General features: G+C 30.0%; 4 protein-coding genes across 12 annotated transcripts; 2 read left to right on the top strand and 2 right to left on the bottom strand.

Annotated features, from left to right (window-relative positions):
- The first annotated feature begins 783 nt into the window (after nt 1-783).
- LOC143347525 (uncharacterized) lies at nt 784-8,615 on the top strand. 4 transcript variants are annotated; one of them, XM_076776749.1, is made up of 10 exons: nt 784-1,186; nt 2,142-2,237; nt 2,303-2,522; nt 3,626-3,925; nt 3,983-4,179; nt 4,311-4,466; nt 4,590-4,878; nt 4,969-5,097; nt 5,169-5,409; nt 8,530-8,615. In XM_076776749.1, the coding sequence occupies exons 2-10, from the start codon at nt 2,170-2,172 to the stop codon at nt 8,550-8,552; spliced, it is 1,623 nt and encodes a 540-aa protein (XP_076632864.1). In that variant the 5' UTR covers nt 784-1,186; nt 2,142-2,169; the 3' UTR covers nt 8,553-8,615. The 4 variants fall into 4 exon arrangements, with proteins under 4 accessions (XP_076632864.1, XP_076632863.1, XP_076632865.1 ...); XM_076776748.1 differs by lacking the exon at nt 8,530-8,615 and adding an exon at nt 7,108-7,902; XM_076776750.1 differs by lacking the exon at nt 8,530-8,615 and adding an exon at nt 5,482-7,101 and having other exon boundaries at nt 785-1,186.
- A 626-nt stretch (nt 8,616-9,241) lies between these two features.
- Nucleotides 9,242-14,126, bottom strand: LOC143347527 (UPF0047 protein YjbQ). 3 transcript variants are annotated; one of them, XM_076776751.1, is made up of 4 exons: nt 13,706-14,126; nt 13,340-13,531; nt 12,905-13,041; nt 9,242-11,890 (listed from the first exon to the last, which is right to left on the bottom strand). In XM_076776751.1, the coding sequence occupies exons 2-4, from the start codon at nt 13,497-13,499 to the stop codon at nt 11,675-11,677; spliced, it is 513 nt and encodes a 170-aa protein (XP_076632866.1). In that variant the 5' UTR covers nt 13,500-13,531; nt 13,706-14,126; the 3' UTR covers nt 9,242-11,674. The 3 variants fall into 3 exon arrangements, with proteins under 3 accessions (XP_076632866.1, XP_076632869.1, XP_076632867.1); XM_076776754.1 differs by having other exon boundaries at nt 13,860-14,126; XM_076776752.1 differs by having other exon boundaries at nt 13,340-14,126.
- An 817-nt stretch (nt 14,127-14,943) lies between these two features.
- Nucleotides 14,944-19,367, top strand: Thor (eukaryotic translation initiation factor 4E binding protein thor). 4 transcript variants are annotated; one of them, XM_076777724.1, is made up of 4 exons: nt 14,944-14,968; nt 16,651-16,810; nt 18,616-18,768; nt 19,129-19,367. In XM_076777724.1, the coding sequence occupies exons 2-4, from the start codon at nt 16,669-16,671 to the stop codon at nt 19,176-19,178; spliced, it is 345 nt and encodes a 114-aa protein (XP_076633839.1). In that variant the 5' UTR covers nt 14,944-14,968; nt 16,651-16,668; the 3' UTR covers nt 19,179-19,367. The 4 variants fall into 4 exon arrangements, with proteins under 4 accessions (XP_076633839.1, XP_076633834.1, XP_076633835.1 ...); XM_076777719.1 differs by lacking the exon at nt 14,944-14,968 and adding an exon at nt 16,205-16,362; XM_076777720.1 differs by lacking the exon at nt 14,944-14,968 and adding an exon at nt 16,369-16,574.
- Nucleotides 19,368-19,692: 325 nt separating this feature from the next.
- Nucleotides 19,693-21,350, bottom strand: Sting (transmembrane protein sting). Its single transcript, XM_076776639.1, has one exon. The coding sequence runs from the start codon at nt 21,022-21,024 to the stop codon at nt 19,966-19,968; it is 1,059 nt and encodes a 352-aa protein (XP_076632754.1). The 5' UTR covers nt 21,025-21,350; the 3' UTR covers nt 19,693-19,965.
- Nucleotides 21,351-21,410: the final 60 nt, after the last annotated feature.

Genomic DNA, 21,410 nt, shown 5'->3' with positions numbered 1-21,410 from the left:
AAAGTTCTAATCATCTAATTTGTATGCCTTGAAAAAAGGAACAACAACTGTACTTCGAAATATATTTATCATTATAATTAGAAAAATCTATCTTCTATTGAAAATTGCATAACAGTTAGTAACAAAAATATAAAGCTTAAATAATTTATGTACTTATTGATAATATTAAATCTAATAGTTCTTATTTTGATATTAATTACTGAACTAGATTGAAATTAATTCACTGATGCCTATGATCAAACTACAGCCGATTCTAGTACGAGCCATGTTAGGCGAGAGGCAATAATGCTGCGAGAGTCTGATTTTACACTCGGTAGAAAAAGTACGCAATATTTGTGCATCTTTGTTTATCCAGTGGAAAATCAGACTCTCACGGTTTTATTGTTTCTCGTTCAGCATGTTCTTAATGTTTGTGCGCAGGTCGTAAAAGTATGCAAGACCTATCCTATGCGACACTAATGCCAAAAGCTTACACAAACATATTTTCTACATAGATACGAATGTGCCCACAGTGGCCTAGATGTAGGTAGGTACAGCAACCTACAATAGCAAATATTTTTGAAAGATATGATCTAAACAAAAGAATTAATTACTACAAAATCAAGTGTTATATATTCGATGTATTCGAGTATGCTTATGTCGTGAGGTCGTATTTGAGCTTTTGCAAGAACGAGAAGGAAAAGCTCATATTCGCCCTTTTTTTCGATTTCTGAAATTTGTGCGCTAGTATGCATCTGCTTTCCCCACCACTCTGTTAAGCGCTAAAGAAAGTTCGTCGTTACTAGTGTTGCCGTCGATGCACTCAATTATGCCAAATCTGGCCACACTAGTCCCAAGTGAGAGCATTTCGGAATGCCGAGGAAAAGGGCGAGTGTTAGTTAGACTATCTTTCTTAAGTCTCCGAATCTCTACGAACTCACGTACACATGATCGGGCATAGTGTGCGAATGTGGAACGGGAAATTCCTGGTGCCCCGGTGCGCGATTTGGTAACACTGCCAACACTGGTACCGCGTCCAGTATATAAGGGATCGGTGGATATGCCTCGAGCAAAGTTTGTTTTAAAAATCGAAATGTGGACTTAGCTAATGATACGACTATCAGTTCTTTGTCGATCGAATAAGAAAACAGAACGTTAACGCTTCTTCCATTTTTACACAAAGGAATCAATCAGAACTATTATTTACGTAAGTAATAAACTTTTGTTTAATAATCCAACTTTTCAAAAAGTTGTTTATTACTTACTTTTGGTGTTTTTTCCTGCAACTTGTAACAAATTTACCTCATTAAACTTTATTAAAATAATTGTTTTAATTTTTCTTATTGTAAAAGTTTACAATTTTTATTGTTATTCATTAAAAATAATTCTAATTGTTTATAATATTTTATATAATTCCGTTTATTTTGAACCTCGATTATCTGTATCAAAATGGTGGACGATGTTTGTAATCATAACACGAAATGATTACTTTATCGACTGTACAAGAGTTTTTATTGTTTATAAATTTGATGTTCGAAACAAGTGTCATAAAATTTGAAAATGCATTATAATAAATTAAAGAAAAAGACCTATTTTGCACTAAAATTAAATATTTATTTAACTTATGAATCCTGTTTGTAGTAAACTATATTTTAAAATTATTTTCAAGAATAAAAGAAAATGTAATAAATTGTACTAATAAGCCTATTTTGCACAAAAATTAAAATCTTTAACTTACAAACCGTATTCTTATTAAACTATATTTTAAAATCATTTGAAACAATTTCGTTACAAAATTCCAGTTTAATTCTACTAATTAGTAACACTGATTTATAAATATTTCCATCTTCCTAGAGCAAATTTAATTATCAATCTATATCAAGTTTCAATCATCTAAGAGGAATGTCTATATGATAATATTTTTTTATTGCCATAATTTATCAACAAAGATGCTTTTACTCATCGAAGAGTCATCGGCTGACCTCTTAGCTCCTTATCTCATTAACACTATATTCAATTAATCATGCAATGGAAGTATTAAAGCTTGTTTAAAAGATACAATGTCTACTTTGGTAGTTTCAAAGTTAATTACAGTTGTTGATTGGTTTAAAGGTAAACCTAAATAAAGAACATCATGGAATAATATTATTCCTTTGTTTCAGATTACAGATAGTTAAAAGTGTTGAAAAGATGAAGTATATTTTGATAGTGCTTTTACAATTACTTTGTATCAATCTTGATAGTGCAAGAGAAATTACGTAAGTTCTACTATTTTCCTTTTAAATTAGGGATGGGTTAGAGAAGTAATTAAGTTTATTTTTAGACATGAAGATATTAAAGAAGCTATGTTAAGTCTGGTGCACATGATGCGAGAGAATACTGAAAAGCTGGAGAGGCACGAGGCCAGAGAACGCCAACTTGGTGAACAGTTGAAGAAAACTCTTACAGTTTTGACTAAACGCATGTTGACAATCAATACTTTGCAAATGCAATTTACAAAACTGGACGAAAAAGTTACTGGAATTGAACAGTTAATTTCCCAGGTATTTCAATTACTCTTTGAAACGAAATGTTAAATAAAACTATTCTAATATTTTTTAAACTGTTTACAATATTAAAATATATTTCGAACAAAAGTTGAATGATTTCAGGGAATATCTACATAGTGTAATGTGAGTATCATTTTCCTAAAAAAATGCGTAGAGGCCATACAAAAATCAACTTTTTCTTCTTAAATAGAATTATACATTTTTTTATGTATCATTGAATGCAACCCACCATTCCCTAGGCAAAAATACTAAGCTACTTATGATGAAAAAGCATTAGTTAAGAAGATATTTTAATTTCAATATTGTGGATGGTATTACAAGTACAATATTATTGAATTTAAAATATCTTCTAAACTAATGATTCTTCGCCATAAATAGTTCAATACTTTTATGTAGAGAATAACTAGTTGCACTGAATGATGCATTAAAGAATATATGACTTCATTTAAAAAAATAAAGTTAACTATTGTATGCCCTCGACGCTTCTACGTATGAAAAGCATGCTCGTATCAGATTCTGTTGCCTCTGAAACAATTCAAGTTTTACCTGAAACATTTTTTGATAACATCCACAGTTTTGAAGATATTCAAGTGGGTCGATTTAACCTAGAGTCACACGAGCGGTGCATTGCTATTGCGTTTCTATATTTTCCCTTGTCCGTCTTCGGTATTTTAATTGCAAAACAAGAAAAAACATAGAAACGCAACGGCAACGCATCGCTCGTTTAACTCTAGCCTTAAATTGGTTACACTCCATGTACATAACATAGGTGTCCTATGCAATTGGGGCAAGCTATATCTAAAACGGTTAAAGATATAAAAAGATGTCCTGAGACAAAGTTAAACAGTATCAAATGGTGCACACAATGTGAACATAATTTTATTTATTCTTGTGTATCGATTGCATCTAAAATATGCAACTGCATTCTATCAATGTACATAAAGATTTACAGATAATCATAATAACGAAATACAGAGGATTTTAAAAAATTAGTCTTGCATTCATTCAATTTTGTCCACAACTGTACTCCCAATCACAACAAATTCAATTTACTATTTGTAATGTTTCGTTTTCTTCAAATTACTATTTTTCTTTAGAGAGATGAACGAGAAAGAATACAAATGCAGAAAACCGTTGATACTTTGGAAAATTTAGAAAGTCGACTAGAAGGATGGCTTACAGATATTGAAAGCAAAGTATCTGAAGTAAATAATCAGTCTACAGTAACAGTTCCATCTGTTAATAACGATTCTTCGGTAATTTCAAAATTGAATGATACAGAATCATTATTAATTGAAAGAATATCCAAAGCTGAGTCGGTTTTGAAATCCGAGGCGACGAAATTGAAAGAAACTACCGGCATTCAAACTAGAATAACTGAAGGTTTATTAACCAAGGTAATTAATTCGTTATAGAGTATTAAAAAATATATATTAAAATTAAATACTTTCTAGATCCAGGATATCGATTCGAGATTCAGGGATCTGGAAATCTTATTGGAGAAAGTTAGGGAACACTCGCAAAATATTAAAAAGAAATTGCAGGAACCACAGTTCGACATGATTTCTAATATCAATGAGCATGTTCAAACTTTTTCGCCTATGAAAAAGGTTTTGGAAAATACTTACGATCAAATTAAAGAATTACCAAGGTACATCCGTATTTTAAAAAATTTTAGTCAGCTTATAAATTATAGATCCATGGTTCGGATAGACATTATTTGCAAATTAAAAATTTTTTTTGTAAATAAGAAATAAGAATTTGTTAATTTTTATTGTTTAGAGCTGACAAGTTGGAAATTCTTCATAATGAAACTCAAATACTTTTGCAAGAAACGAAGCATGCTTTGAAAGAAATTGTTGCAAGGAGCACCAACGACATTGAAAGCAAGCTAGCAGAGACCAAAGACGAAACTAAAGACACTATAGAAACTCTTAGGTAACATTATTATACAATACTGTATTTTTAACAACAAATGAAACCGTGGAATAATTCCAAAATTACAACGAAAAATTAATTTATTATGCAACTTATTATATGTAGTTTCATGTAAAATTTCAGAATGGACTTAGCGAAAAATTCTGAACACGTGAACGAGGAATTAAATGACCTAGAAAAGGGACAATCTGTAATGGTTTCGATGGCAGATCATGTTTTAGATACTAAAAAACGAGTGGAATACGGAGTCCATCAAATCCTTTTAGAAGTAGGCGATTTAGTGAAGTCACAAAGTTTAAATATAAATAATACCTTAAACCAAAGATTCGATGGAATATCCCAAGATATAATGGACAATCAAAATGGTGCTCTGGCCAATCTGACCACAAAAATGGAACAGGAAATGAATCAGGTAATTTCCAAACATCAACTTAAATTAATAACTAATTAATAAATTATCTAATTAATAAATTAATAACTAATTTATAAAAATTTATAAAAGGTTTGGAGACAAATAAATGTGATGTATCAACAAATGACGGAAAGTGCAAGAGCTTTGGATAAATTGCACAAACAAAATGAGAAATATGTTAATGGTACCATTTCCACCATGGGTGGAATGGACAATAAGGTAATTATTAAACTTCTAATGAACTTAAAAGCACAAATACAATTGTTTATTATGAATATTTAATCGTTTAGGTGGGAGAAATAACTGAAAGAATGACTGAAGTTGATAAAAATTTGAATTATCTTTTGGGAAGACTTTCATTGGTTACTCAAGAATTCAATCAAATAAAAATAGGATTAGGAACGGCTTTGGATAATATTAAAGCTTCGTTTAAAGAGGTTCAAGACAAAGCTAATGATTTAAGATTTCCTGGACCACACCCGATTCCAGAAAATTGTAAAGATTGCAACGAATCTGATAGCAAACCGGATGGTAAGCCATTGCCAGAAATTGTTAATCACATCATTAAACCTGCAATTAACTAAATTTTTCATTTTTGTGTAGTGTCTTGAAACAGTAGAAAGTGTTAATCTGACAAAATTTTATTAATATCAGTAAAATTGAATATTTAAAAAAAAAAAAATTAATTTCGTATAGAAAAAGACAATTTCAAGTTAAAACTGTAAAGGTATCTTTCGACAATTTGAATGCAAATTGTGAAAATAAGCACAAAATATGTTAAAGAAACATATTTGTTGGAAAAAAATATCCAACTAAGTTAATTTAATAATTAGTATAAGAACAGTTAAAAAATCAATTGGAAAAAAAATAATTAAATTTGGGAAATAATTGAAAATTATAATAGTAAAAAATTTGCATCTATATACAAATAATTTTTAATGTGAACTATATTATTTTTAGTATTATATTTCGAACGAAAAACGATTAAACTTCAAAAGTAATTTCAAGTAAGAATTAAAAATTTTAATGATATTAGGAATAGCGTTAATAAAAATATATTTGCAAAAACATTTTTATATGACTCAAAACGCGCGATACTAGTTCTGAAAAGAATATTTGTTTAATTGTAAAAACAAAGTAAGACAATCTTTACAATTCGCTAAAACCTTCGTTGTGACGAAAATTTTTGGAAAAATGTTATAGTTTCGGATGAAACTAAAACAAATTCTATGGAGGGAGTCCAACACAGAACATCACTGAGCCTCCTCCGTGTTTGACTGTCGGACAGGTATTGCGAACGTGATGTTCTGTGTTGGACTGATGTTCGATCGCGTCCAAATGAGTTTATTTCAGTTTCATCAGAAACTATAACATTTTTCCAAAAATTTTCGTCACAACGAAGGTTTTAGTAAATTGTAAACGCTTTTCCCTATTCTTCTTTGAGATATATGGTTTCTTCCTACCTATTCTTTCGATGTACCCTTTGTTACGAATTGCTTCCACCGATATGCTTTTCGTGATTCGAGTTAATACCTCGTTCGTCAAATTTCTCAGATTTATTCTTGGATTTCTTTTGACTTGCCAGCAGATAAATCGGTTATCGATGTCCGACAATATCCTTTTTCTACCACGTCCAGGTTTATTGGCAATTCTGCCTTTGTAACTATAATTGTTTATAATTTTCTGTATCGTACAATGGTTCAGCCAACAATTTTACCCACTTTTCAAGTGATCAAGTGGTATACTCAATTTTGTGAGTAACTGTATGTATAGTGTCGTACTCGCTTCAAACCTAACCTAATATCTTGGAAACTATTCAATTCCCAAAGATAAAATTTTATATATTTAATATCAATTTCCCTTCCCTTCCAACCCTCTCAAAATTCATGTTGATTGGCCGTGGGTGTCATTCGAGAGAATAACCCTGTTTTCTTTCATATCTTTTAAATTATTTCAAAGAAAAATTGAAAATTATAAATGTTAACATTATATTAATGCTCACTGTATTATATATATTGATCCAAAATTGCTCTGTGTTTTAAGTAAATTGCAATTGTTTTAAACTTTAAGGTAATTAAATAACGAAAGTTTACTATAAATGAAAATAATTAAAATGTAGTAGGTTTGGATCGATATATTTTTATATTGTTAAATTTTTTTCAATAAAAAAAGAAAATTTGAAAAAATATATATAAATAATATATCAGACCTGATATATTATATTTTCAGACCTGATTATAGCGTATAATTATTATTATAAGACAAGGAATTAATTTGATGCAATATGAACCATTTAATGTTAATTAAAATACTAATCGAAATATATAAGTGCAATATTTTGATAAGCTGCATATATATACGTTGAAAAAATGTATTATATTCGTAATTTTTTATAAAAGGTATATTATTTAAGTACTATACTGTGGACGAATGTTTAAGGCTTGGAAATAACATTTTAATAAAGAGTTTTAAATACAAAAATCACGTTGTCGTGATAGTAATGGTGCTGACACCAAGTTTGTAATATGAATATAACAATACTCTTAAATAGTGATCTTTTCTATTCACATTTAACGAAATAACTTTACGAATTATTACTGAATAATTATTACCAATTAAATAAAGAATGGTAATTGTAAATAGGTAAAAATCTGATTCCTTGTGGTTAATTGAGCAAGTTCTTAAAAAGATATTTGATAAAATAAACATCTTTTTTATGAAAAAATTTAAAACCTGTAGTATTCAAATGGGGACCAAACATTAAGAATGTAACATATAGAATAGCACAAAAATTCAAAACCATTAAAAAGGGAATTTTACTATTTTATTTTGGAAACTTTGAAAATTGTGAGAATCTATTATGCGATTCTTATCGCATTGCAAATTATATGAAAGCAAATACTATTGTTTAAACAACAAAAAATAAAGAAATTTAATGTTCTATTTTGTTAATAATCTTTTTAAAATAAGTAACAAAAAATTTCCCCTACAAAATTTTTTTTCTGTTTCCTATAAAATAATAATCTGCAAATATACATAAATGTAGGCTTCCATTTTAAAATACAATGTTGATCTTCAAATAACCTTGAAATTGAAAAACTTTTTTGTTTAATGTTTTTCTCGACAATGCATTTTTTACGTTTAAATTTGAAGTTTCCAAATGTATAACCTATACAATTTAATTTTAGAATAATGTATTGCTCGTTTTATTTAATTTCTAACTTGGTGTTAAAATTTGACTATCATATTCTAATGTAATAGTATGCAAATTTACTGATTACTAAGATTCACAAAGAATTAAAAGACAAAAATATATAAAATTTCTTAAATAAAAATAAATTAAAGTCGTGGTTAGTGATCAGATAGCATAATTGTATATTTTATTAATTTTGTATCACGCAGATTCCCTTTGAAGTAATATAATTATGTCTAACCATGGTTCTTATTTCATACAAACAATTGTTTATTCGTCTATAGTTTAAAGAATAATATACAACATTTGCAATTAAATTTTCAATTCACGCTATAGCTCGTAATTATGATATTTTAGTTTGTTCATTTAAGTATCATTTTTTTATATATATATACAATTAGTAACATTAATACGTTCGTTTCTATCGTTAATTTTTTAATTAATTTTTAATGATGCAGGTCCACTATATCCAGCTAAATAAAAACTAATGGAATCTTATTTAGAAAAATTTGTATAATTATTTAATAACTTAACAAATAAATTAGAAATTGGTTTGTTTGAACGTCAATTATTCTTAGTTACAAATATGTCCAATTAATTGTCGTTAACTTATACTGAGTTATTAATAACCGGGCTTTATGAAATAAAAAACAAGATTTCGTAATTTTCTAAATAAATAGTAAAATACTATTAAAAATTGAAAATTGTGAAATATTTTCGTATAAAACTGCCAGTTTACATTTCTAATGAAGGTTTTGCCAAATAAAAAAGGATTTCATAATTCTTCTACATGAATCATAAAGCATTATTAAAAATAAAAAGTTAGTAAAATATTTTTGCACAGAACTGTTAATTTTCATTTTTAATAAAGAAGGTTTTATGAAATAAAAAACGGGATTTCGTCATTCTTTTAAATAAATAGTAAAATATTGAAAATCAAAAATTGTGAAATATTTTTGTACAGAACTGTCGGATTTCAATTCAATATTTTTTCCCATTAATAATTAATATAATTTTAATCTTACGTTGAACGTGGGATAAAATATGGATATTGTCAAAAGACACTAGAGTAATTAGTATAGCGTTTGATATTACTATCTTTTTTTTGTTTTTGTTGTTGTTGTTTATATAGATAGGAAAAAGACTGAGAAACATTGGAACAACTTTGCAGATTGTACACACAATTATATTACATCAACGTCTTTTTAACATCATTTTATCGGAATAAGAAAATTTGTTGTTTTTTTTTCTCAAAAAATGAGAAACCATACCCAAATTAGTATGCCGTATAAATAAAATAATAAACATTATAAATGTCACTTACAATTTACCTTATGCTTCGTACAGAAGACTTAGATTAATTGCCAGTATACGTTATCAATTTCTTACAAATTCGCATAATTAATACGAGGCTTTTCAATTTTATTTGTTTTTTTTTCCTTCGTTCAACGAATCGAATTTCTTACTTTTAGTTTATATAATCATAACAAACGCGATAATCGTCGACCATGCATTTTATGTGAAGTTGAAAAATTGTCTTTGCGAGCTCACAAAATAAAAAATTTATATATTATTTGTGGAAATCATCTGTGAGGAAGGTTTTCAGTTTGAAAATTCAGGAAAAGAAATACTAGTTGGATTTGAAATCAATTTAGATGGGTTTCGAGTCAGGTTTGGGTCGTGGAACCTGAATCTTGTAACCTTTAATAGGATCTGACAATTTTCATTTTTTGTGCGTTGGAAAAAGTTATAATTACTAATAAAAAAATGTATAAATATACCTTTGAATTATTATAGTAAACAGTTTTATAGTTCCTTCGTCAAAAAATTACCAACAAATTGTAAGAAAAAAATTAAAACTTCTACACAACAGATTATTAATTGTTTCATTTTTTTAATTTAATTTCTCTTCCATACAGTGGAAAAACGATTAGAAATCCCATGTGAGCACTCAAATTTAGCATATTTTTGGATTCCCTGAACCAGAACTCTTAAAACTAAAGAATAATCATAAAAATCCCGAAAGAAGGCTTAAAAAATCGAACTAAACACCAGAAAGACGAGATTTAATGAAATTGCAAACCTTAAAATCTAAAAACCCACAAATTTTCGAGTTCTTGGACTTAAATCTGACTCAGAACCCCAAAAAACCCAAGAAATAATCCTAAACGTAAGACTCAGAAAGCTCACCTAAAAAAACAAAAACATGAGTTCTAATGAATTGCAAATGTTGAAGATGAGATTAAATATATATTTACGTATCGTTAAATTGTAAAATGTATTGTAATAGTGTTTCACAGTAATTGGCTTGCAAAGATACGATTACCAATTCGCCTACAATTTATAAAACGAAGTATGCAAGTTCCAGTCACATACACGTATATAATAATTAACTTTCCCTTTCCCAATCGTCGTAATTACCTTCGGGAATCTAAAATTCGCTTCGTTTCTCCGAAATTGTGGCAATTCGGTTTCCACGAAAAGATAATGATTTGCTAGATGTTGGTAATCCTCGATTAATTATAACTTTTGAGCCCGTTAATGATTTAATTAAGCTACTTTGCATCGGATTTACATTATAAGCACGCCCGTCAGTTAATTAAACGGACGACCGGTTTTTATTCTACTTACGAAGGAAGATTAACAACTAACATCGACTGTTTACTTAACAGTGTTACGAGATACGATTCAACAAGCTCCCCACGACAAGCTTTTTTTCAGTTAATTTGGTAACTTTATAAATAATCTGTATAACACGAGATTTCTTTGCAGTGCTAGATCCTCCGGAAATCTTTATGATTACGGTTTAGATCGGTCCTTTCTATATTACATTTTCAAGTTATAATAATTCTAGACTCGTCGTTTCCATGTTTTCGAGCTTCTCAAAACACCGATTTTCTAGATTATGTTTAGCACAGCAAAGAAGAGTCGATGGTAACCTATTTACACCCCCGATGCGATGGGAAAGGTCATCAAAAAATGATCCTATGACAAGCAGTGAGATTTCAAGAGAGTTGTTAACGAATTGCACGCACTCTAGCCTGGAGAATATTTCCTTACGTATCCGTAAAAAATAACGCAACGTCTCGTTTTTTTACCTTTTTCGCTCTTTACAAAAAGGGATCTCTTAAATAAAGCTATATCAATTTAAATTCGAAGTATTGGACGCATTTTTCGTCGGAATGCATTAAGTATCGATTCTAAGAGTGCTGGATACTTGTACACGTCTTTTGGAATTTAATTATACGATACATCGATTCTATTGAAATAACCTGGTTTCTTTTATTTTTAACAATAAATATTGTCGGTATAGGTTCTGTTTGGTTACTCTCTAAAAAATTCTCCATCAATCGATTAAACTTTCATAACAGAAAGGAATCGTAATTAGGTCGATGAATAATGAGTGATCTTTCTTAAGAAAGATTTATATTTTTTTGTTCACTTCTTAAGGTTTGAAAGTATCCATACACTCTTTGTTTGTTTCCATCGTTTTTATAATTAGACTCTTAGAATATTGCTAAAATTAAGCGGCTGCTAGCTCGAATACTTGGATGCGGATATGCCCAGTTGACGGTTGCCACGCCGTTGGGGGTGTGAGTGGTCCTAGCTGCTAGTCGAAGCGATGGGGCTAACAGGACTCAATGGGCTGCTCGCTGAACCCCTCAGGCAACCGGTCAACGTTATGGCGACCTTGCGACTTCCGGCGTCGTTGCGGTGCTCGCATAGCCAGATCCCTTGCCACGTTCCCAGCGTTAACTTCCCATCGGTTATCGGAATGCTCAACGAAGAGCCCAGGAAACATGCCTTTACGTGCGCTGGCTAAAAGAAATACAACTATCAAAATACTGCGAAACCTTACAGATTATTAACAATAAATCAAACTTCATTTTATTCATTATATATTTCTCCAGAGACTAAGCCTAAAATTTCAATTTTAGGGAAAAAGGTATACACTTCTCAAATTTTAATTTTCGGTTCATGACCTTACTACAATTTTAAATAGCTAAAAATTGGATCTGAGTTAAAACCACTCATAATGTGAACTTCTTTTAATTTTTAATTATATAGTTCGCAATATCATAGTACAACCGGCAAGGAGATGATTCCTCGCATAAAACTAAGTGGAAAATCTAAAACAAAGTTTTTTCATTCGGAAATTCATTTTCGAAAAAATCGAATTTGTAAATTCACTCCATACGCGTGTACTTAAACACAGTCTGCTTCGTTTGCGTGGTCTGATTTACAACGAAGTAGACTCTATCTAAGTGCATGCATATCTAATAAATTTACAAACTCGATTTTCTCGAAAATAAAAACTTGTATAAAAAAATTTTTTCTATATTTTCGGCCCAGTTTTATGTGAAAAATTACATCTTTGCCAGTACCATAATTTCGCGAACACCCTGTATCAACAAATTAGTAATAAAGAATAAATTAATTTAAATTAATATTATGAATGTATAATAATTATGAATTTCATACAATTAAATCTTTGTATTCAAACTTTCAGATCCTCAATTACTAAAATTAAAATATATATGTACAACCTTCTTTTTAATAAATTATCTTCCTTTGTTATCCATTTGCACTATCAAAAATTATATTAAAATCCTTGTTATTGATTCATTGATTACATTAACTGCCAACTACTTTGTGAAATGTTCACAGATTTCTATAGATTTTAGTTGTTCTTCAATGAAGTTACTCAAAATAACAGTAATACATATTATATTAAAATGCACACCGTAAGGAATATATGTAGAAAATTATAACTGCAGTTCTCTTTTTCATGTACCTGCCTGCCTATATTAAAAACACATTCTGTAATCTCACCATATCGTCTGGTCCTTCACAACTATGTCGATAGGCCAATCCCTCAGGAATTATTTTATTAAGCATCATTTCTACATCATCTCTAACATCCGGATCCCAATTTTCGTTTAATGCTAAACTTGCAGATGTGTGAAGAACTGAAAATTACAAACAACTCAATAGCAATGATAAAAAATATTTGCTACTAAACTTAATAAAGTACAATATTACAAATCTATACATAATATAGTCACATGGTGACTATACAGACTACTATAGAAATTCGTTAGATAAAAGTCAAACAACAAGTGTTTGAAGCTTGTGATATTTAGTTTGTGTGTTTGTGTTAAATAAACCAATAAAATTGGAATTACCAAAAATAAAATTGAATCATCCAATTTCACTACGTGAACCTAGTAATATTATTTTGGAATATTGTTTCGTAACGTGGCTTACTTTGTATGTGACATATTCCGACGGAGAATTCGCAGAGTTCCGGGATTCTTCTCAATATTTCCTCGGTGACGTGATGGATGCCTCGACGCTGCGGTCTTAGGTTAATTTTCGTTTGAAACCAAGCCGAGCCGATTTGAATTTTTTTGTTTGACGAGGCCATGATATGATAAACCGTAGAGATTACACGCTCGACTAGAAGTTTGGATATATAAAAAAAAAAAAGAATTTTTTCACGTGATCGTGGACACGACGAAAAATCTATTTCGATCAGAGGGGGGTGGGAGGGGTTAAAGAATCAAGAGAAAACGGTCCACTCCATCGGATAATAGTGTTGGGGGGGGATTTTACTGTGGTCTCGCCTCTTACCCGGCTACAAGACGTTGGGATTTAGCCACATCTTTAAAGATTGTCTAATTCGCATCCGGCGTGCTCCGTAATCGGTAAAAAAGGTTATGAGAAATATAATGATTCGACTCAACGTGCACGTATGTATCGGAGCTTTCCATACATGCACGCTCACCTTCATCTACACGAAATATGTGTTCACTATTAGTATCACGTACGCGTACTAATAGTGAGAGGACGTGATAAAATAATTTTAAACCAAATCATCGTTATCACTTTTGGTATTCGGATTGGTTCTTCTACGATCGACGGTTCTACTTTGGTAGAATTTTAACGATAGCCTGTCATATTGTTCAGAGATATTTAATTACGGAGAACGAATAACTCGAATAGTAATCCAAACAATAATGTGAGCTTTTTCGATGACGGACGCATGGACGAAGGATAACTGATGTAGAAGGCATAGCTATTGGATTTTTTTTTGTCGTTACAGAAACGCCTCTGGTGTCCTATCTCGTAACTAAACGGGGCGACACTGTGTTAATATTGTTGCGTGAGTTTCCAGTAAAGTTTAGAGCAAAAATTAATAAATTTAAAGAAAATAAAACTAAAATAAAAACTTAGATGAGTCAAAAATTGGATAGGTCTTTACTGAACAGATTCTGGTTAAAAAGTACGACGTACTGATTTTCAATTTTACATTGCTAACATAAATAATACAATTTTGTTTTACATCGACTACATAATTACATGAATTTGGATATTGTTAATTATATACTAAAACTATATCACAAGTACATGAAATGTTCTCGGATTTCCTTTTCCCCCCAGAATTAAGCATAAACATGGTTCCACGATTTAACCTAACTATATTCACATAGGAACAAGGTCGGGGTTTAGGGACATAGTTAGAAGTCATAATACGTACTATAGTAAAAACGAGAATTTTAACAATACATACATTTCAATTTCTTTTTCTGTGATTTTATTAATTATTTATAACTCTGTAGAGTTTTATATTAACTGAATTATAGAGGCGAATTTTCATGTATCAATTGAAGTCTAGTAACTTATTTAGTTAGTTTTGGTTACTTTTCAATCTTCGATGATCACATTCTTGATAAAAGATAATACAAATGTAAATAGTAGGTTACTAAATATATGAATTCTAAAAATAATGAATTAATGTATACACAAATATAAATTATTGTGTTAAACAGATTCTCGAGCCCTGTCAATACGACCAAGTCAAGGGACTTTTTACAACTTCCAAGTGCGTACTAGGTATGTACTACTGTAGAAAGCAAGTTTGATCATAAAACAATTCTCGAGGGCCTAGCATTACTGTCCGTATACCTACACCAATCACAGTAGAATATTGTAACTTGCAATCCTACAAGTTTTCCAAGAAAAAGACAAGCAGTCTTGTTTCGAGTCTTATACCGAAAACCTAACGGAAAACAAGCCAAATTTTGTCTAATAAATCGAAATTTATATTACCAGAGTCTCTTCAGAAATTCTGCAATCTATCATCTCGGTCGTACTCTAAGTTCGCAATTCGGCAAACCAACGCAACACAGCAATATTATTCACTTAAATAGTGTAAAAGTACCCTTCCGCAAGCTGCCCTCCTCTCGGCGACGAAATAAAAAATAGCCAGACCTAATCTAATCACTCAAATTAATTGTCGGAATATTGATTAAATTAATTAATTAGTTTTAGTGATTAGATTAAGTTTGGTTATATTTTATATCAACACTATGCATATATGAGTTAGGTTTGGGCTAGTATAATTGGTTAGATTAAATTTTGTTGTTCACCCATTATATACGCTGGATTACCCCGCGTAAACAGAAGACGGCGGTCCATTGCAGACGCATCGCGTCTATGGCACATGGTACAGGTGAAGTAGATGCGGTAGTATACCAATAATTTTTACAAATATCTCAAAAACTGAAGCTGAGCAACAATTATTGTTCAAATAAAAGTTGTTCACGATCTCATTCTTTATAACATATACTATACTATAGTTTCTTAAACTTTTATCTTTTTTGTGAAAAAAGATGCAAATGCGCATTACTTTTTCAACCTCTTCCAACCTATATTTCTTTTCAATACTGAAGCATAGCCTTTTTTGAGAAAATCATAACAAAATATACAGATTTAGAGCAAAGCCACTAAAGTAAACGTTTATCGTATCAAAGTACATATCGGAGTATCAGAGTATGCTCGAAGACTGCAAAGTTATGCAAAAAACTGGAGTTATAAGGTTAAGGTAAAAAACTAGTTCTTATGCTACGTAGTTCCTTGTATCGCATTATCGGAGCATTGTTCAGTGTTCAGAAGTTCTACGTGTTTCTGGATATGTTAGCTCGTCTTGACTCGGAGGACAAGGTTACATGTCATTTACAGTGTGAACCGATAACATTGGAAGTGACACGGAAATGACAAGGAGGCGCGCTAACCTCCCCCCACCCCCTCGCCCACACCCCTCCCACACACACAATTCGTGTGACAGAAAAAAGCATTGCATACAACGTCTATTCTATACCTCGTCTGTGTCTGTACCTCTTTAGAACTCAGTGGGGGAAGGGGGTAGAACTCGTGACTTATACATTATACATAGAACAATTATTTATCGGATGGTATGACTTCGTGACTTGTCGAGTTCAATCGAGGTTTGTTTTCATAGGTTATGCATATGTTTATAATGGATCAAGGTTAACATAAACGTGCAATATTGTAAGAACTAAATGATTAATCACGTCTATGAGATCCATACAGAATTACGGGGAAAAAATCGATTTCCTTTTTACTTATTCTTCAACGAGCGTACGTACAGTTAATTGTGATAGAATTCTGAGCGCGAAAAACCCTTTTGACTAACACGGTAAAATTCGATGGTCGATTATCCTTCACAGATGTTCGTCGATCGTACTAAATAGAAATTCTTTTTATTTTTCAAGAAACAAAACGATCCAAGCATGTCTGCATCACCGATTGCTAGGCAAGCTACACAAAGCCAAAGTATTCCGTCGAAGAAAGTCGTCTTCAACGATCCCAGTCAGTTGCCCGTCGATTATTCCTCCACTCCTGGTGGAACGCTATTCTCAACTACACCTGGAGGTCAGTGGCTTCTTTTCAATAATATTATTATTTACCATGCCTAAATCAGCATGAAATTTTACTTACCATAGCCAATAATTAACAATTACTTATTTAAAACATAAATATTACTAGTACAGTAGATATCTGTAAATCAGATTTTCCAAAAGCTACAATTTCTAAGTTATTTTGTACAAAATTAACAAACCTAACTATTTAACAATATTACCTGTAATATAACATAGCTTTTCCAATGCATTGTTTTTGCAAACATTAAATGGAAATTCTTCTTCAAAACATAATAAAATATAATTTATTTATACAGAAAACTAATTTTATTAATTTGTTCATAAGTTCAGACAACACAATCAGAGGTTTATTAATGTAATTATGGAGTAAAATGACTCAATTTGTTTAATCTTTGTTTTTGCTGTTTAATAGCACTAATTTACTTGATTAAAAGTTAAAAAGATAGAATTTGATGCTGATTAATCACTGTTTATATAGAAACACAACTTTTACACATAACAATAATATAAGAGATAATCTAATTTAAATTGCCTGTGATTTTCTTTAACAATAATTTATAAATAATATAACAATTTCTTAAATGATCAAATAGTCTAATCAATCAAATAATATCTAACACATTCAAGTTAATTTATTTTGGCACCAAAAGAGGTATATTGAAATTGTATGTTTCTTTGTTAAATTAATAGTACAGAGAAAAGAAATTTAGAATATCATATATTAAAAACATAGTTATCAAAATCTTTTTCTCGAATGAAAATTATATTGACCCAGTCATAATCAATTTTTGAAAGTTTACATTAAATAATTACAATAAGATAGATTGATAAAAGAATTACAATTGTTAATTTCGAATTGCAAGGAATAAGAAAATTGAATTATGTCTTCCAGTAACTGTAAGATATCGGTCACATATTTTATAATTACTGTTACGATAATTTCATAAAACCTGCAGACAAAAGGAGATAAGGAAACTTCTAATGAAATCGCATATTGATTTATGTTGGTAAGTACATGCTCCAGATATGTAGGTATGTTAATAAAGGAACGCACTCGTATAGATTTCTGTGCACGTCTCTAATTAGTCATTTTTCTTCAATTATAAAACGTTAATAAAGTCATTTCAAACACAGTCCAATAATTAATGCTGCTTCCAGTTTCTTTGAAAAATCACAGCTCAAGTACTTTTTATAATTAAATATTAATTAAGACTATAAAGGCAAGATCCCCAGCAAGATTTCCATTCTTCTAGTCTGCTTTATTTCACTTGTTTTACAAGTTGAAATTTTTCCAATTCTACTATAAAATTTATGTTAGATCTAAAACAGTGGTTCTTAATTACTATTTTATCTACAGATTATGGCAGGTTTAGTTAAACTTTGTGAAACCTTTGATGATTTTAAACATTAATTGAATAGAACAGAATTGTGTTCTGTTTATATTTACTTACAAACTCTAATATTAATGCTGGGAAAAATTTTAATGGGCGATTCTAGAGGCCAAAATAAGACGAAAATCAAGAATATCAATTTCTTGACTGAGGCTTTATTAAAAAGTTATTAAAAAATTATATTAAAAATATTTCAAATAATATTTATAGGATATGATAAGATAATAACTAAAGACTTTGGTAAAAGAATAATAATCTGTAATGATTTTTCTTAAATAGATATTATTATTGATAGATGGTTGTGGAATTTGGTGCAAGAATAATATTGAGATATTTCTGATGATCATGTAGAGAAATTGTATTATTGTAGGAAAAAATGGATTACCAATTTATATAAATTGTACAGGTACCCGCATAGTTTATGAACGAGATTTTTTGATGAATTTACAAAATTCGCCCATATCTCGAACACCACCGCAAAACATATCGTCTATACCAACGGAATTATTGAAGAACACCACAGTTAGCTCACAGACTGGGAAAAATCAAACTAATAGAGGTCAGTGTCTATGTTATCAACAATAATTCCTCAAATTGATATTGTAATGCTTAAGTGATTAAATTTAAATTTCCTTGCTTTTATTTCTTGGAAGAATATTAAAAGATATATTTCAACACGTTTGCTGTTATGTTGGTTACTAATTATGATTATCTTTTTCAATCATCTTGAAAATATGTTGTTGCTTGTCTCTATTAAATTTGAAACATAATGAACTACGAAATGAATATTTATATTTATTTTCTTCAATTTAAAAATTGTTAAGTCCTTTTGTCATTAATTATATTTAATTGTGACTTGTATGTGTTGATGAAAAGTTGTACCTACATTTACATTTTCTTTGGCGTGAACACGTTACAGATACTCCAATAATCGAGGAATCTGCGGAACAGTTTGAGATGGATATGTAAAAGAATTTGTGATCATACATTTGCGTTGGATCTACCATTTGTACGAATAGTAATCGGTCGATATAACACAGGGGAGAACGTATTAGCAACGTATCTTTTTTGTATAAATATATATTGTCTGAGATCCTTGCAGATATAAGTCTTTGTACAATTTCGTTCGGAGATGTTAAATATAACGATACAATTGTATTCATTCGTTGCATTTATTTACTTTATTTAGAATTGGGCAAGATTTATTCACAAACAATAAGTGAAAATTTTAGATTATTTGTGAACTAATTTTTGCTTACAATTTTGTTAGTCGAAAAATCCGATAATGTATTCTAACTTACCAATAAATCTATGAACAAAATGTAAATGTTTATAAATGGATCCGAAATTTTTATTTATTATTTGTAAATGAAATTTGCCCAACGATGATTTAATTTTCTATTTATTAAGGTAGTTATAGTATTCTTTGGACGAACAAAAATTTATATCAAATATTTGAATATTTGAATTTTAATGTGTCAAGTATGCTGGTTTATAAATATCATATTGTATATAATACATAATACATTGAAAATTGCAGTATTACATATTTCTTATCACGATTGTCGGAGAAATAAATAATAAGTATAGAAAAAAATTATAATAGAGTACTATGTACAAGGAATGACTGAATTAGAAAATTGGTAGTTTAATCAGAGATTTGTATTAATTCTAAATTTCTTGGACTTGGAAGTGTATGAAAAATGTTTATTTTACATTATTTATACATGTTTTATGTGCCAATTTCACATAACTTTCAAATCTGAGAACCAGAAATCTTGTTCCAAATAATTTCGGCAACATTAACTTTAACATTCTTATCATCATAGTCATCGTAATAAATTAATTCGCATAGCTCAGAACATTCTGGGTCATTACCTAACAATTCTTTAAGTTTATCATGAAAATTTTTCACGATATTCTTATGAAATTTCCGATACAATTTCGTTTCGGGGTGATTGTGTTTTTGAACCTCGAAGAAAGTCAACACAGGCGTGGCGCCTTCTACAATCACGTACAGAGGTTTCGAACTAAATTTTTCCCCATTGAAATAAATTTTGTAAACATTGTTGTGATATGTTCGTCTTTTGGTTCCCGCTCGATCACGAATTTCTGCTTCTAAATCGATTGCGCTTTCCATCCATCCATTCGAAATACTTTTCAAATCTGGCGGAATATACGACGATGAAGGAATCAAAATTAACAGTTTATGAACAGCTATGGTTATATTATGTTTGTCTTCGATGTTTTCTATTTTCTCGATTAGACCCTTGCTTTGAGTTCCCGTGGAAGGGAGCACAAGTTTCAAATATCCGTAATAGTAATTGTACGCCATTGCTGATCCATAATCCAAACCTTGCATTGAATTAATAGCGGAATTTTCAGTGTCGGAATTATTTAAATCGACCATTTGCGTGAACGTCCATGATAGAAAGATCCACGGAACACATGTTACCATATCGATAATGCGAAAGTTAACCTCCAAATTTTCAGGATCGACGATAATTAGGCATATTATGATTATTAAGTTAGTAACGAAAGCTAATAAGATTGTATAGAAATTGAAGTCGATTCTTGTGGCAGTTTCGTTATAAGAATTCTTGAATAGTAAACTTATAATGTGATTGTAGAATCGTATTAAAATGTTCAGAATCAAGAACCATATATTGAAACAAAGTGTGATAAAAAACAGGTGTTTCAGAGAGGTTGAATCGTTACTAATCACTTGCATGCATATTGTTATTAAAGTGTTTACGATAATGATGCAAGAAATCACGAGTAACCTTACTTTCGTTTCGATATAATGGGTATCCATTTTTTTTGTGTGAAAATAGATAGATAATTATGTTATCTTTTGATATTTCGATCCAGAAATTGAATAATAATAGTATTTGCGGTAATTATGGTCTCAGTGTTTGATCAGACAAGAAGTAAATAGACTTAAAGATACACTGAAGATAAATATTTATAATGCTCACACTAAAGTCGACTATGACTTAGGATATCTGTTTTGCGATTATTGAAAGTGTTATATTTTTTGCAATCTTTTAAGTCAATATTTCAAAATTCAACAATTATTAATGGTAGTATTATCAAAAAGTACGTTTATAATATTTGATCAAACTTGAAATTAAATACAGATTTAAGTCTTAAAGGTACACTGAATGTAAACGTAGCATTCAGAAAGAAGTAGTAGTAGCA

This window comes from Colletes latitarsis, chromosome 11, assembly GCF_051014445.1.
Source record: "Colletes latitarsis isolate SP2378_abdomen chromosome 11, iyColLati1, whole genome shotgun sequence".
Classification (NCBI taxonomy): Eukaryota; Metazoa; Arthropoda; class Insecta; order Hymenoptera; family Colletidae; genus Colletes; species Colletes latitarsis.
The sequence above is the reverse complement of the archived record's forward strand: the minus strand, read 5'-3'. Positions and strand labels throughout refer to the sequence as shown.